Source organism: Melanostigma gelatinosum (assembly GCF_949748355.1).
Source record: "Melanostigma gelatinosum genome assembly, chromosome: 20".
Classification (NCBI taxonomy): Eukaryota; Metazoa; Chordata; class Actinopteri; order Perciformes; family Zoarcidae; genus Melanostigma; species Melanostigma gelatinosum.
The window spans coordinates 1,567,959-1,585,062 of NC_136653.1; the positions used below are offsets into that span (position 1 = coordinate 1,567,959).

The 17,104-nt window shown below is 44.4% G+C and overlaps 1 protein-coding gene across 5 annotated transcripts in view; it reads left to right on the top strand.

Moving 5' to 3' along the window:
• Window positions 1-13,063, top strand: part of zcchc2 (zinc finger, CCHC domain containing 2) — a 14,989-nt gene extending 1,926 nt beyond the window's left edge. The window contains exons 2-13 of one of the 5 annotated variants that reach the window (XM_079291936.1): window positions 985-1,111; window positions 1,859-1,929; window positions 3,277-3,348; window positions 4,063-4,163; window positions 6,096-6,199; window positions 6,686-6,748; window positions 7,884-7,944; window positions 8,122-8,257; window positions 8,877-8,944; window positions 9,137-9,207; window positions 10,389-10,505; window positions 10,636-13,063. In XM_079291936.1, coding sequence (XP_079148062.1) covers window positions 985-1,111; window positions 1,859-1,929; window positions 3,277-3,348; window positions 4,063-4,163; window positions 6,096-6,199; window positions 6,686-6,748; window positions 7,884-7,944; window positions 8,122-8,257; window positions 8,877-8,944; window positions 9,137-9,207; window positions 10,389-10,505; window positions 10,636-12,254 — 2,610 coding nt within the window. In that variant the 3' untranslated portion in view covers window positions 12,255-13,063. The remainder of the gene's footprint in view (window positions 1-984; window positions 1,112-1,858; window positions 1,930-3,276; window positions 3,349-4,062; window positions 4,164-6,095; window positions 6,200-6,685; window positions 6,749-7,883; window positions 7,945-8,121; window positions 8,258-8,876; window positions 8,945-9,136; window positions 9,208-10,388; window positions 10,506-10,635) is intronic. The other 4 variants (XM_079291937.1, XM_079291939.1, XM_079291938.1 and 1 more) reach the window with 4 other exon arrangements.
• The last annotated feature ends 4,041 nt before the right edge of the window (window positions 13,064-17,104 follow it).

Below are 17,104 nucleotides of genomic sequence, written 5' to 3' on the forward strand. Positions count from 1 at the left end.
CCGTAGTCAAACAGAAAAGGTGATCGCAAATTAGACGATGATTGAAAATAGTTAAGTGTTGACTAAAAAAAGACCTGCGTTGGTGCTAGACTGTTCCCCACCTCTTGTTTGATGCTGACTTATCACAGTAAGCATACCTTTAAACAGAGACCCAGTTTGTATAATGGCTGTGGCTCAGCGGTAGAATGGGTCGTCTTTCTATTCCATCGGATCCCCGGCTCCTCTAGTCCTTGTGTACTTGTGTACTTGCAAGACACTTAACCCCAAGTTACTCGTGTAGACCGCCTGCTGTGTGGGAATGGGTGTGAACGTGTAGTCCTGATGTGCAGGTGGTAGCTTGCATAGTAGCTCCTCCCCTCAGTGTGTGACTGGGTGAATGATGACATGTAGTGTTGAAGTGCTTTGAGTGCTTGTAGGATTATGAAAAGAGATGTACAAGTATATTTACCATTTACCATCACTCTGTCTCTGCTATAGGGTCAATGAGGGTGACATCACTGGCAGCCCGGTGGGGCTGCACTGCTCTTCATGGAATCGCACATGAAACGTTAGAGTGCTGTAGTGTGCTCCCAGACAGAGGGACGGAGTGAGAGGATGGCCCCTGGGGGTTCTTTGTTTCTCCCAATGTCTGTATGTTTCAGTGGACATTGTAGCTCTGCTGTTGTCAGTTTTCCTCTTGTTTCTTTGACATGTGAGGTTCACTGTTTTGTGCTATTCAACATCTAAAGTGTGTTTGTGTAGTTATTATCTACTTTGGGTAATTTAATCCTCGTCCCTGTGGCTGCCAGAACTAAATGTTACTCCAGTTTTAAACGTACGTTTGTTACTGCTGCTGTAGATTCTGCTAAACATAAAGGGATGGTGCATTTCTGCAGCGTGTTTCCATGAAGAGCTAAATATGAACGTGTGAATTATACTCGTGCTGAAATGAAAGGTGAAACCAGGATGAGCCCGTCACTAACTTGCTGTATTTTTGGTCTCCAGGAGCTGCCGGGTCAGAAGGCGGATTACCTGCCTGCCCCCGCGCTGGGTTTGGGGGAATGTACAGCGTCCCATCCGCCCTGCCAGAGCCGGCGCTCCAGCCGCTGGGCCGCACAAAGAGATGGTGATGGTGATGAGATTTAAGATCTTCATTTGCAGCAGGGAAGCAGTACGGAGCTGGGCAGCATCTTGATTTGTTGACTTCGTCGGACTGCTTGATTTAAGCAGTCTTGGTATACACTGCAGGGGACAGATGCCTGCCTTCATGTAGTTACTCATTTACCGGACCCTGTAGGGATCTGTCTGTTTGTTCTTGTTGGAAGCTGCCACAGTTAGCGATGGGATGAAATAGGATGGAATAAAAAGAATCCACTTGGTCAGCTTTCATTATCAGGTCAATCTTAAATATTATCAAAGGTCACATGGTAAAGAAGCAAAAAATAGAGCCTGGTTTATTTCTTTTTTTATTATCTGAGAAAGAAAATAATTCATTTATTTTTCCTTTTTATTTATGAAGTGTATTTAACTTAACCTATTCATTTTGTTTGGTTTTCAATATAAATAAATATTTCTTTCTTGACAAAATGTAAGTTAAATTCATTCCAGTATGTTTTATTGGCATTTTAAGAGCTTTAAGCATATTTTAAAGGATTATGGATAATAATGTTAATCTCAATTATTTTGTCCTGGATAAACGTGACATGAAATCCTCATATCGTCTCATGCCTAGCCACGGCAACACACACAGAAGACTCCCATCACGCTGTCATGTAGAAAGTACGGTCTGGTTGTGTTTGTGAAGTTGTTGTCGAAGAAGAATAGAACAATAGCTACATTACTCGTGTCCTGCTCAACATCCCCCCCCTCTCTGTTGCAGCAGTGCATATAGAGGGGATTGTGCTCAGGGGCGTCTCTCGGACCAGAATGGACAAGGAGTACAGCTTTGAGGTAGGTAACTGCAGTGCAGACACACTTAAGGTGTTCTTTGAGCGTGATATGAGATCTAAAGGTCAGTCAGACTGATTAGTGTCAGTATGTGTCACACTAACGCAAACGCTTTGCTGCAGAACACCTGCGTGTGCTCTCAGCTTCGGGGGGACGGCCGCTTCAGTGCATTTAAAATGTGCTGCAGTGGTTTCCACATGGTCCACAAACCTTTACAGCACAGTCAGACGTGCTGCTCTGTTACATTATTATTATTATTAACTGAGCATGTGCTAACTGCTTAAGTATTAGACGAGTGATTTACAAACGGAGGGTCCAGGCCCCATTGGAGGGATTCAACGGGGCCGCAGCCAATTGTTGGGAAGATATTGGAAAATGCAAAAAAATATATATTTGAAGAAATAAAATCAAATTGTTATGTTATTATCCGTGTTATGATCGAATATCATTTCTAAGCATTAAGGGTGTCACAATTCTGATTGTAAAGCAGAAATTGATCGTAATAAGCTTCAGTTTTTGACCGTTGAAAGTAAAAAGCAGGGTTGTTGATCTCCCTCTGTTTGTTTCTCTACATGTGTGTGTCTGTAGGAAAAGACACCGGTAGTCTGCAGCTGCAGCGCGTCTTTATGAAGTTTGAATCAAAGATCGAATCATGACCTTAAAATTGAAGGAGAATGGTGCCACCCCTAATATTCATATATAACGTGTTGGAATCTGACGTGCCACCACCGTCCTTCTATTTTGCTGCCAGGCAGCGGACAGTGTTGACCTGTAACGCTTTCACCGTGTCGTTCTCTGCATTATTCTCCAAACAAACAAAATGTACAGCGAAGAAGCAAAGAGACAACTAGTGCAACGGGCACAGCGCCATAAAGCGACCTCCACTCTGCTCAGGAGGAACCCGCATCTGCTGTATCTTATCATCATGGACCATGACAATAACTGAACCTGTACCTAACCCATGCTTTCCAAGTTGGGATTGCAATTCTAAGTGATTGATATTTTCCTCTGTGTTCCACATCATTTTCATTTGTTTGAAGTCTCAACCATTACACAACGTCAGCACCTCTGTGATGGCTGTGACCAATAACCATGATTATGGGGTCAGAAGGGATTGCTTCTTTCTTTTCACATTGCACTTGTTATGCTTTGTTAGTGTTCCTAATGTCGGTGTTGTTGTTTGTTCGTACTCATACACATCTGTCCTTTCAACACTCGATCACCAACAACGGATCCCTCAAATCAACATGGTGTAGTGTTGTAAAGTCAGTGTTCTATGAATAGTACCGTGACGTGCGAGCAGTGTCATTGTTGCGTGAGTGATGGAGAAGGTCCTGCGCTGTGTTTCAGGTGAAGTGGTCCGACTCCTCCTCCAGCAGTGTGACCAAAACTCATCTGGAGCTGGAGAACTTCCTTCTGAAGGTATCTACTTCTGCTTTTGTGATTTTTGTTTTCCCCCATGTGGTACAATGTTCAGGGTCCTGAACTGTATATACTGTATGAGGGTTTATCTCATTAAAGACTTTTCTATTTCACGATGTTCTTTTTCTAAATTGTATTCTAAAATTCTTCATTTTATCGCCCCTCACACCGGAGTACAAACCTAGTTTAAGTCCTACAGACTGCTTCACTCCGAGCCCAACGCACAATAGTTAAGAGAGTCAAATGGAAGACAATAGGCTTCAAGTGTAAAGATGTACTTCACTTGACGTTTAGCTTTTTTCAAGGGAAAATGTGGGAAAATGGCCCATTTTACTGCCTCATTGAGACCAAATAATACGGCCGGAAAGACCTGGCGACAGATCTCGACATCCCGTCTGTTGTGGTGTGGAATGATTGTCGAGAGGGTGGGAACAGAAAGGTAGTGTGCATGGCAGCAAAGAAGAGATTTCTTTCTCTCCTTTGACTCGAGCCGTGTCAGGATTTGACAACGTTCTCGTGTCTAGAAGCCAGTTTCCCAGGGTGAGGCTAAAAATGCTGAGGTTTCATTCAAGACCAGTGAATTGCATTTGACACCAGACTTGAGAAGGTTACACACCCACTCTACAGCTCTAGCTTACCTCTGTAGTGTTTGAGAGCGATGGAGACAGCTGTCTGTGTGCACACTGGTTCATCCTGCCTGTTTTCCTCCCACAGCTTCCGAAGGACAAGTATACCGAGTCTTTTGAGAGGGGCATCCTGAGGCTTCTGAACCGGGGGGGCCGCAATGAGAGCAGGGAGGTGGAGAAGAACCTCAGGTACTACGTTTATCCCAGAGATACACCCAATGGGGATATAGCAAGGATGATAACAATCTCTCTCTACCGATCGATATTAATATCTTATAACAATGAATCTGGCTTTAGTGTTTGAAAAGTGTTCTCAAAATGTCTTTCGGGCTGGGCATTAATTCCATATGATCATTATCGCCTTTCAATGGAATCATATTGTGATGAAATCACATGGAGATATCGTGCTGCGCGTTTACTTCATTGAAATTGATGATCACAAGCACATATGAACTCAAATTACTCAAAAAACCTGCTCAAACTATTGTCTATTAATTTATGTTTTCTTTATAATTTCACTTGAGACTCCTGTTCATTCTGAGCGTTCACAATTAAATGAGGGAATACTCCGTACATTTCATTTGTCAAGTATTTAATTCACACAGGAGCTCACAAAATCGGCTTTACCATCTGGTTATTTCCTATAAATGATCGGATTTATTGAATTACCAGAAAGCATGCTATATTGGGATGTATATCCTTATTGAGATGGGAAATATATCGTGATGGGAGATTTTGGCCACATGGCCCAGCCCTATGTTATTTAGACTGTATTGTGTACATCATTTATTTTTACAAACAAAAATGGAACTGTACACAAACAACCTTATATAACCGACTGACTGACGTAGGAGAGTTTGGGATTTCAACTCTTGGTATTCATTCTTTGGCATCCACACCACATGAGAAGACATTGCTCACTGCAGCAGCCGTCTCAACGGGTCATTCCCTTAGGATACCAGGTCAACATCTGTCTCCTTTTACCCAGAATCATTTTCTGTATGTTGCACATCTGGAATACGTTTTTACACTCTTCTGTGCGACAAACCCCGACCTGGGCTCTCTGGGTCTTGAAGCAGTCCGGTGAATGTGGCAGAACCAAAGATTTACAATAACCTCTGTGACCGCAGCATGCTGAGGATCAGGATCTAAAGGGTTTAAAGCTGCTGCTGCTACAACTGCTGACCGGTGAGCAAGCCAGATCAGCAGCTCAATCGACAATAACTCACTTCCTGTTTTGTTCAGAACAACAGCATACTCTTGTCCCTTTCTCCTCATGTCTCTCCTCTGGGAGACCTCTGCTCCAGAGTTCAGATTAGGATTATCTCCTTCAAACCGGTCTCGTCATCGTCTTCAACCTGTTTTACAGTCCTGCCCGTAACACATTGTGTCACAGGTGAGGGGTGAGGCTGATTTTCAAAGCCAGCTACTTCCTTGTTGTCATAGAGAACACGCACCACAGTGTCCATGAGTTTTATTTTGGGTAAAACGAAACTGTAAAGTGAGACTCCTCTTCCTGCCCACAGCCAGCTGCATGAGCCTTTGCTGCCCTCGGTGGGTCTAATCTGCACCAATCAAACCACCTATAGGTCCATTGTTCACTGTGAAGGCTGTTTTATATCAAAAGGGCTTTATTATGAAGTGATTCCTCTTTATACATACAAAAACAAATATATGTGTTAACAAAGAATTCAAATCAAATTTGTCCTTTGAACCTAAAAAAAGTCTCTCATGCACATTTCAGTCAAGCCCTTTGACACAAGAAAACAGTTTGGATGGAAAATGATTTTAGCCCGTCATGTCGTAAAGGCATGCCAACAGATGTGAACGTGTACAGGTTTATTACTGAACAAATGATATCCCAAAGATCGACTGAGGCTGTGGAATGTGTTGTCAGCAGACGGATGAGTGGTTGTGTGCTGAATGAAGGGTGTTGTAAAGTGTAAAACCCAAATTATGAACACAGCCGAAGCCATCCAATCAGACTGCTGCACTGATGGACTCCGCCGACAAGAGACCTGCAACACAAACGAGCGCGTATCTCTGAGCTCTGCTCGGCTGCCGAACGCGTATGATTGTAGCTCTTTAACGGGGTTTTCCTTCTTCTCGGTCTGCCTTCAGGGAGAGGTTCCTCTCTGCTCCTCCGGTCTTCAGACAGACCAGAAAGGTCTGCAGCTTCTTCAATTGTGACTCCAGTTACTCTACAAGTCCTCCTTGCTGCAGATGTGAGTATCCGACTGAATGGTACAGCTCCACTCTACTGGACTGACTTTGAGTACCAGGTACATATCCAGATGTTTCCGCTGCAGATAGTCAACGTAGGGCCGGCTTCTTAGCGGACGGCGTTGAGCGAGACTCCCGTGACATCTTGAACACGACGCAGCTCTGGCTGGATCCTTTCATCAAAACAATGCTGTTACTGTTGACCGTAGCTTGGCTATTTAAAAATGGTGGGTTTGTGCAGGACACGTGACAGCGTGTCGGGCAAGTGACAATGCTGACCAATCGGTGGTCTGCAGTGTTTTAACTCCACCCTCTACAGAGGTGATGCCACAATAAATACCAAGTACCAGATACTCTCCACATCTGCGTCAGTAGACAGATAGACAGACCATGCCCGTGAACTAATGTGTCCAAAATGTCAAGCCAATTTGATGAACAGCCCAGTATCAAGAGGCACATTGTATGATTGCTGTCTTTTCCTCCGAAAGGCAACAGCCAGCTGGGTAAAGCCTACCAAGGAGACTGTTCTGATGCCTCCAGTCAGGAGGAAGGTGAGAGGAGCTGGATTCATTTCTCTCATTGTTCACTCATGTGTTGTCCTCTGTGGACAGTAGAAGTGGCATGGGGCGAGCAGGACAAGCACAGGTCATGAGAGCATGGATATTATATTCTATAATCAGCTGTAGTGACCTGGTCACATGATGTTCTACCGTTTTTAAAAGTACCTCCCTTTAACCAATAGAAAAGTCCGACTGCCGTCTGTAACCCGCGTGCCTCACGGGGGCATTTGTGGCTCTTTCATCATGTTAGAAATGAATTCAATTCATTCTGTAAATAAACTGGCATTTTAAGGAGAATGAAGGAATATTTGGTCGTTATGACCAGTATTGATGTTGGTTAAGTGGTTTACCTTGTATAACTTAATATATTTATATATATATATATATATATATATATATATATATATATATATATATATATATATATATATATATATATATATATATATATATATATATATATATATATACTCTCTTTATAGCAGTTAGAAGGTGGGGAGTCCTTTAGAGTCAAAGGAGTTTAAGAAGAAATGTAAAGTGTAGTTGTACGCCGACCTTTGCTCTGAATTTCGGATTATATCATGTTTACAGTACAGAGAGGTCAGGGCCATGTTATGCTTAGTTAGCACAAAGCGTGAACGCACTAACTAAATGAAATAAGCCTCATAATAACACCTAACTATTCCAGCGCTCTGTGCTGGTGTCTCGCTTTAGAAACTGTGTGCTCTGGAAGCAGCTATATCCACAAAGCATGCTGATGTAACTTCAGTTCTTTATTTATGAATATACTTCCTGTTTGTCACCTTTCATATTAGAAATAATAGGAACAATAAGAAAAAGGACACTTGACTTGATTTGAAACGATATCTCTGCTTTCTTTAACGGTTAGTTTCATTTCTGTGTAGTTAAATGTATGAATGTCGTGTTAAAATGTGCCTTGAGCAGCGGCTTTGACCTTGTGGTGACCTTTCAGGGGGCTTTGGGTTTAGCAGGAGCAGCTCACACTTTCTATATCTTGTTAATAATGATTTGACCCGGTTCATCAAACAGTCACAGTAAGACATCATGTACATCACAGGTGGTCTTTGTATATGGTGTAATGGTGTTGTGTTGAATGTCCTCTCAGATATTGAGTCGTACGCTCAGGGACACAAGAAAAAGCTTGGGACCAAGAGTCCAAGTCAGAGGTGAGTAGAGAAACGTTTACACCACATTCCTAACAGGACTCATTGATTTGGAGTTTTTATTGAAGAAATATTGTTCACAGCGTTTAAAATGAGCAAAATAAGTTCATCTGTAGCAGCGAAACACGCTGAGACTACATTTGTTCTGATCTTTGTGATGAACGCTCTACTCTCCACCAGTCTCTCTAGTGCCAGGGGCCCCCAGGGGGATAGTCGCAGGGGGGGCCACGCTGCAGAGCTCAATGGTCCAGCAGAGAGGAGGAAGAGGAGCGGCCAGGAGGCTGAGCAGGTCAACCATTCCTTCTCTTTATCTGCAGTACGTGAACATACTGAAAACATTTACATACTCTGTACAGGTGTTCTGGTCATAATAACACTGCTACAAATGTTCTAATGACAAAGGAAGAAGCTCAAGAGAAAGGATTGATACCTTTAAGGTTGCACTTCAGTTAGTCAGTACAGCTGTGTGTGTGTGTGTGTGTGTGTGTGTGTGTGTGTGTGTGTGTGTGTGTGTGTGTGTGTGTGTGTGTGTGTGTGACTCTGTTTCAACATCAGGGAAATGAGTCTAGGAACCTGCCCAATGTAAAACATACAGAGTAAATATACAACAATACACATCCATCAACGACACATCGTGTGCCTCCATCCACTCATGCACCGCTCTGGGATTTCTGGATCACAATGGTGTTCTTTACATGGAGTTATGTAATGTTGTTTCACTTATCCAATTACATTGTAAAACTGTGAGTGTCGTGTTACTGTTGACTCAGCATTGTCTGTCCATTTGTGAGGAAGCGAGCGTCTGTCCTCTGGTCCAACTGTCTGCTGGTTTGTTGGTGACTCTGCAGTGTGTCTCCACAGCATGAGGACCGGTAGTCTTCTTTGCTTTTGGCTGAAAGGTGTGAAGCTGTTCTGATTCACTGTCCTCCTCACAGCAGCTGGACACTGAGAAGAGGAGCCACCCGTGCACTAAAACAAAGAGCAGAGGCCTGCCCACAGACAGGTAGGCCACAAGTATATGACTCAGCAGTAGTTGAGTCAACTAGAAGAAGACGAGTGCAGTGTCCCTGATGTTAGACCTACTCCTGATACTAGACAGTGACTCTCGTCCTCTTATTCCACATGTGTCTGTCGGTACTGTCTTTCTCGTTGACATTGCTCTGTCCCCTTGTGTCCCATCTCTGTCTCTTTCTAGGGACAAGGGGAAGGGGGCTGCCTTTGTAGCTAACGGCAGGTTGGTGCTAGCTCTGTCCCCTCAGAGGCAAGGTGAGTGTGGACGGCTTCTATGTCATTGTTCAAAGGCTCAAAACAATATTTGAGGGATTCTGCCCCAACAAGTAGGATTAGTCGCTGATTGCATGATGGTAGTGTGTGTGTGTGTGTGTGTACACAGAGTCACATGCTCGTCCTCTGGCCCCTCTGCTGCTTCCATCCAGCTCCATTGTGCATTATATTATGTTCCTCAATGAGATACACAATGCTAGTTATCAGCGCGGCCAGTGGTTGCAGCGACACACAGCTCATGGAGGCTGTTTAGTACTTTCAATCTGAGAACCCGTCGACTGTCGGTGTGACGAGGACTTAGCCTGTGGGGGCAACGGCTAATGTTTCTGGGGCTCTGGTGTAGCTGCAGCTATCCGTGCCGGTCATTGGTTACAGTCTAATGAGCAACTGGAGACGTGAGGATGGAGGTCAGACTCTGCATTCATCTGCAGATATCGGTTTAAAGACAATAATGCTGAATTACCACAATTTGCGTTAACAATCACTCCTTGTTACAGTCGAATCTAAACACAGACGAGATAGACTTTCTGAGGATATTATTATCCATCGAGAATAAAGGTCTCCAAGATTCCAAATCTTCAGGACTCGAATAATAATAATGTTTTTAAGTTTCCTTCTTTAATCCAGTGAACTATGCAACTGCATAGTTTCTGGTGCACTGCAACCAGAAACTGCTAATTCAGCATTCTTTTAATGGTGCCAATTTGACAAAATGTAAACAAGTATAGGCTTGAAAACCTAATTGCAGCCTCCCTGTAGCATTATGGAAACTTCAAAGTGATTTAATATTGGTAGGGTTACAGTGTCTGGCTTTAAAAACCACTGCTATAGAAAGTTCCTAAAACACAGTACCTTATCCAATCAAATAGCTCCTACACACATCGACTAAATGTGAAACAGTTAGACTTTATGACCACAGGTTGTAAGGGATGTGTTTTCCTCAATATCGTTCCAGAACCTCGTCTGTTGGACATATCGAATAACTGGCTTTTAAAACATCCAACTTTTCAGTGTCACTGAACACAACAGCGCTGTTCAGGCCGTGACACACAGCCCCAGACTGCTGTACACAATCGTAAATACGTCCATAGCTTCACATGAAATGCTCTGCAGCCTGATGTCTGGTGGCTTCTCTGCAGTTGAGCACACACGTGTTGTTGCAGATAGAGGTTCTGGTCCGGATACCTTTGGTGAAACATCATCAGAAAGTTACAGCTCTCCATCCAGCCCTCAACACCCAGGACCAGAGAGCCTGGATAGTGAGGATGACAACAACAAAGGTACCCCCCCCACACACACACACACTCTATGTATAAAGTATACTTGAGGAATGAATTCCCACAGTGTGCTACATGCTTCTCTTATTGCCACAGGGATGTTGGTGTGCTTACCTTATCTTGTTTCTGTTAGATACAGACAGCCACTCTGATGACTCAAGCAAAGGTCGGGGGCCCGACATGTTCTTCGCCCACCAGACTGATGCAACTGTGGCGGGGGAAGTCTCTGTCCACTCTCTGTCTTCCAAAGTCCACCAGGCCCAGGCGGAGACCAGCACAAATTTCGCCCCTCTGTCGGTCATGCGCTCTCTGCCCTATGTGCTCCGTAACGGGGCTGCTGACTCTCCACTTCCACTGGTCCCTCCTCCAAGTCAAAGCATCATCCCCAATGGGAAGCCCTCGCCTGGGACCCTGATGATGCACATGCCCCCAGTGCCTCCAGCTGTCCTAGGCTCTGGAATTGTGGGAGACCCGGAGAAGAGGGATGTCCTCCCAACCTTTGGGATTCCACCTATCGGCCTACACCCTTCAGGAAGTCCTGCTGTGCAGCCTCTGGTTCATAGGTTCAAAACAGCTATGTCTCACAGCCAAGGTGGCCCTGATGGAGCTTCAGGGAGTGGTTATAATCCTGCTGCCCCACAGGCTTCAGTCCAGGCTCCTGTAAGAGCCATCAGTATCATGTCTCCTGGCCCGACATCCTTCTCCTCTCCTCTTCAGCAGTCTCTGCCCTGCCAAGACCCGGCCACCTCCTCTCTGCCTCACGTGGAGACTTTACATGCCAAGCACCCTGGCTTAACACTACCATCCGGCCTGCCTTCTCCCTTCACTCTGCCCCCTGTCCCCGCCTCTGTCTTACCCACTGCAGGAGCACCTGCGGCCACTGGAATGGCTCCATCTCCTGGACACGTGCAAGCAGCTGTTCCTCCAGCTGTGCCCACCCACACCCCTGGACCCGCCCCCAGCCCCAGCCCAGCGCTCACTCGCAGCATGGCACACAGCGACTGTACATCCTACAGCAACAGCAGTGCCTCTGTCGTCTCTGGCAACCCGGTTGCTTTTCAGCAAAGCCAACAGCAACAATTGCCCCCCCAGCAGCTGACACCGCTACAGCCACAACAGCAGCAGCAACCGATGGGCTGTGGGACCTGTGGGTGTCACAACAACTGTGGTGGGCGAGGCAGCGTCAGTACCAACAGTGTCAGTGGTGCACCCTTATTCTTCTCCCACCAGATGGCAGCAGCCCGGCAGGTGTTCAGCGTTCCACCGCCTCTCTTCCAGCTCACAAGCCTGTGCAGTAACAGTTTCCTCACCCAGGCCCAGCCTCCTCACCAGGCCAACGGTGCTGCCTCCCTGCCCCCCTTCTTCCCCACTGCTCCACCTCCTGCACACCCGTCCCCGTACGGCCCCCTCCACACTCACTCTCACAGCCACGCCGACTTGCCGTCACATATGTTGGGCAGTCAGGCTGCAGCGGTGGCAGCTGTCGCAGCTGCAAACTACAACCTCCAGCAGCAGATGGCGCCGGCGGCATCGTTCTGCCAGCGTGTCTACCAGCATATGTACCCACCGTTGGGGATGCTGCCGTCCGCCGCGCTGGGGGGAGGTGGAGTCAACAAGAAGAGCGGGAATGTGTCCTGTTATAACTGTGGAGTGAGTGGCCACTACGCTCAGGACGGCAACCAACCCTCCATAGACTCCACACAGCAAGGTAGTGCAGCAACACGGAACAGGGAGAAACAGAGGACCCCGTAGTGTTCAGCAGAGTCCAACATTTAGCCAAGACCGAAGAGTTAGGGCTCATCTGTTAAATGTCACCTCTGATGAGTTACCTCCTTCCGTTTGGGTTATTTGGCCGGAGGAGAAGTTGTGTCACTGGAACATTAACATTGCATCAAATAACAGCAACAATATACTGGTTATCTTCCAGGACACCTGTGAGCCAGAGAAGGAAAAACATGGCAAAAAGCAAACACGCATAGCCATCAGGGGCCGTTTCAGATAGTTTAGGCAAGCGGCTCTTTTCTGCACTTAATCCCCCATTAAATCTTTTCTCATGTAAAAAGCAAAAGCTGCTGATAACGGCATAAATCTCCCCGAGTCTTTGTCAAGTGGTAATGGGCTCATCACTGCCCCCTTTAAATGTTCTTTTGTGATGTTTCTTCTGCTTCTGTTGGGCACAAGTGGCAGCAATGCTTGAAAACACTGCTGGGCCAGTCACACAAAGGTGGCCCCTCTGCACAGAGCTTCTCCCCTCAGCTCAGTGATGTTGACAACATCAGGAGCAGCCTGCAGCGCGCTCATTGAGAAGTAATGGCAGACTAGTGGCTGTCAGGCAGGTACCGGTCACTCACTTCATAGTTTCAGTGGAATGAGGTGAAGTTCGAACAAAGGCCTTCATAATGTGCACACTGTTGGTATATCCTGTGTGTGTTTGGATGCATCTCTTCATGTCTGCATGTGGTTGCTTGTGTGTTGGTGTTGACCCCGCAGGTGGCGTCCGGTTAAAGTACGCAGCCTCCCACATTTCAGATGTACTTGACAATGCCGACTGAAGAAGAAGAAGAAAGGGCGAAGAGGAGTTCCTCTGGTCTTGCGGTGACTGTCGTCTGCCCCCCCCCCCGCTGATCTTCTGTGTGCTTCAGGAAAATAATTATTCTTAAAAAGAAAGTGACCTGTGAGGCTCCGTGGACACAGCCTGGGGAGGTCTTGTTCTCAGTCCCTTTCCTTTTAGTTTGCCTTTGATATTTTTGCACTGAGGGCTGGACATGAATAACTTATTATTGAATTATTAGGAAGAGAGATTGAGTATTGTTTTTGTTTTTACATTAAAGAACAGACTAGTCTCGGCTGAAAAAAGTTCTTAAACACTGTTCTATATTTCTAAAACAGCATATTTATTCTTCTCCCTCATTATTGCTGCTCACCGAGCATTTTAGTGTCGGAGAGAATTGTACAACTGTTTTCAAATATAAAATCAACAAAGTAATGTTAGCAAAATGGATGCTATGTTGGTTGTTTTGTTGTAATGTTTTCTCATTGAAGGAATCTTTTCTTTTTGTCATTTTTAAAATGGTTATACTTGGTGAAATGCACTATAGTGAAGCAGCAAACACAAGTGCACTAAAAAGTCTGCACAAGCGAGCAGATGTAAGGATTCATTACCACGAAACAGCAACAACAGTCAGCTGATGCGGTACTCTGAGTGCTGAGTGTGTTTTCGTACTTCAGGTGTGAAACTGTGTTAATTACACTACAGATAGAAATACCACAGATGAGGAAACCTGATCCTAGTCCAGTTAAAAAGCTGCATTTAGAATGTCAAGCTTACATTGTTTAAATGTAGGACGAGTCAGTTTTTCCACAGTTGCTTTTGTGGGCGGAGCCAGCATGAAACTACTCTGGATTTCTTCTTCAAGGGTTGACAGAAATGTACGGCATAGCTGAAGTTCTGCAGACTGATGCAAACATTTCTACAGAGAAACGAGCACTGCTGCTCAGCCCTGTTCACGCCGTCCGTTTGTACTTCATGTCCAGATGGCCTCATTCACAGCTGCTTACACAAGAGCACAGTGTCGCGGTGCACCGAGGACTGACTTGTTCATGAAGCTGAAGTGTCCGTGTGTGGTTGTGTTCTCTGTCACAGAACTGTTGATGTCTGACTAACCTGACAATAACATTCTGAACTGAGATCCCTCGTGTGAATAAACACTTGAACACTTCCCACGCTGCATCTGGCAGCACCATACTGTCACGTGTCACTTGTGATCAAGCCTCAGGCTCTTTTATGATAAATGCCGTGTTTGAGAACATGGAGAGCCAAAGTGTAGTGTTCAATCAATTATACAGGAAACACAGTTGGTGAAATCATTGAAGGTGAGCTTTGATTTTATGAAAAGCAAATGATCAAAATGAATTACAAATTCAAATTGAACTGGTTTGTATAAATATTTTACACAATTCATGTTTATCTTTTATGTATTTAATATTGAACACTTCCGTGGTAACAAGATAACATTGAGCCTGTGATGGAGGAGTGTGTGTACAGTCAGTTAGTTTGACACCGTCAGGATTCCCATTCTCCTCAGCGACGCTCCCACTTGCTTTCTCATTATTGTGCCATTCCAACATTTCCTCAGCATCGTGGTATCCAGCCGTGTGGTTCCTGGTCAGGAGAGTGTGTGTGTGTGTGTGTCGGAGTTTTCAGGGCTTTGTGGGCGCTCTGCTTTTTTTGTGTTCCCGTCTGCCATCAGCTACTGTCATAAGGGAAATTAAAATCTATGCATACACTTTTTCCACATTTTCTTGAATGTTTAAAATGACAGGCAGGAGCTGCCAGTAGAGGAGACTATGAGATAACTGCTGTTAGATGGGAGTGTCTCCACTTCCTCTTTGAGCTTCTGTTTATGTCACAAACTTTCCCAGAATGCTCCACTTTTCATTGGACACTGGAAGTGGATCAGAAGGTCCTGCAGAGTTCTGTATCCATCAATCACAAGCAGTTGGCAAATGTGGAGTCCAGTATTTATTTGGAGTGTAGTTGTGTTGACCGTGATGGTTTGACCCTATTTTTACATTTGAGGAGTGCTCCCTCTGCTGCCTGTACTCTGAAGGTCAAATCTATTTTTACAGCGGAATTTGGATTTTATGCAACATATTGATGTTCTTTTTCTGTAATTAAAAGCAATAAATATAAAAATGGAAAGTGAATTTGTCCGGTCTTGCTTTAGATTTATTGGTTTATTTTGCAGAGTTGGGCCGCATGTCGCAATAGACTAACTGTAAAAGTTGAGGATCAAGATAATTACACACACGGTCCTCTGCTAGCTTCCAGTCTGTAGTCTATATGTCTATAGTCACATATTCATGAGAAGTAATGACATTTTGATTTGTTTTCATGGCAACACAAGAAAATAACTTCAGCGTCAATCTGAATATTTCCTTGATGAATTTTAGAACTGTTTCTTGTGGTAAAAATCCACCACTTTTACATATTTTGCAAATGGTTTTTCAACATGGACACCCCAAAAATATGAGAAAAGAACATCCTCTATCTCTCTTTCATCTGCTCCATCTATCACAATTCACGTTGTTTTTCTGGTTGTGATTTGGGTTCATGGGCAACGTACAGCACAATTTGCTCTATAGTGGGTAAAAGCACTGTATATTAACAACACATCCAAGAACATGTACATTCTGAAAACGTTCATAATTAATGAATAATTAATTTACAACAGCCCGAGATGTCTTGCTGATCTCTCCCCTGCGACTAGCAACAGACAGCAATGAATGTATCTTCTCTGTTCTAAGTTGTTCTTATGCGCTCTGATATTCTTAACCATGATGAGTCTGATAGGGGCACTGACCGAATATTATATTCCTTGAGCACTGAAAGGTATTTATTATTTATGACTCATCTTTTGCTACAGTCTTTTGCTGCCACGTCTGCTTTTCCGATCCACACCCAAAAACATCTGTTCCTAACTTCACTCTTTCTGCTGACTCATCATGACAAAACACTTTTCCCACATCTCGGCTCCGGTCACACAGAACAGTATTATAATCAGTTTTTACATTTGTTAAATCAGTTACAGTTGTTATAATCAGTTTACTTAGTACACATTTGCTTATAAAATGATTATTGATCTCATCCTTCATCATTATTGTGCTTTGTGTCTTTTCTTCTCAACCATCATTATTTCCCCAGCCCTTGAAGCCAACACCCTGCTTACTTCCTCTTTCTCCATACTTTCTACACAAAGACTGCACTATACTCAGATACACATATTATTATTATTATCAGGTTTACATTTGTTAAATCACTCTATGTATTTAACATTCGTAATGTAACAATCATACACTTTATCTTTCGATTACACTTTAACTATTGATTTCTGAGTATATGCTTCGTGCTTTTATATCCTGACTTTCCCCTGATCGTGTATGCATGTTTTCGAGGCAGCTCTCGTGAGCTCCACTCTTCTCAACACTACTATACTATATGACTTTTGTCGACATACTATATTATGACACCTGACCTGCTGTCCAAAGAAACCCTTATATTATTACAGGTTTCTAGATGACATCTGGGGGGTGTTACTAAACACTGAAAAATCACAGTGACTCAATTAAGCTCAAATCCACCAGCAATGTGACCTCTGTGGACTTTCTGGACACCACCACTTTTAAAGGTGACGGGTTCCATGAAACACACACTGGATATAAAAGAGTTCTTTAAAGACACAGACACTCACGCTCTGCTCTATAAGACAAGTTCCCATCCAAAACACACGTATGCAGGCTTGATTGAGTCACAGTTATTGAGATTCCATACAATCTGCAGTAAAAGGGAAGACTCGGTGTGTCCCCCTCCTGCCTGAAAGTCTGTGCTGACCAGCTGGCCCCCATCTTCACACAGATCTTCAACCGATCACTGGAGCTGTGTGAAGTCCCCTCCTGCTTCAAACGCTCCACGATCATCCCGGTCCCCAAGAAATCCTCCATCACAGGATTAACTGACGTCTGTGGTCATGAAATCCTTTGAGAGACTGGTGTTGACCCATCTGAAGAACATCACAGGGCCCCTGCTGGACCCACTGCAGTTT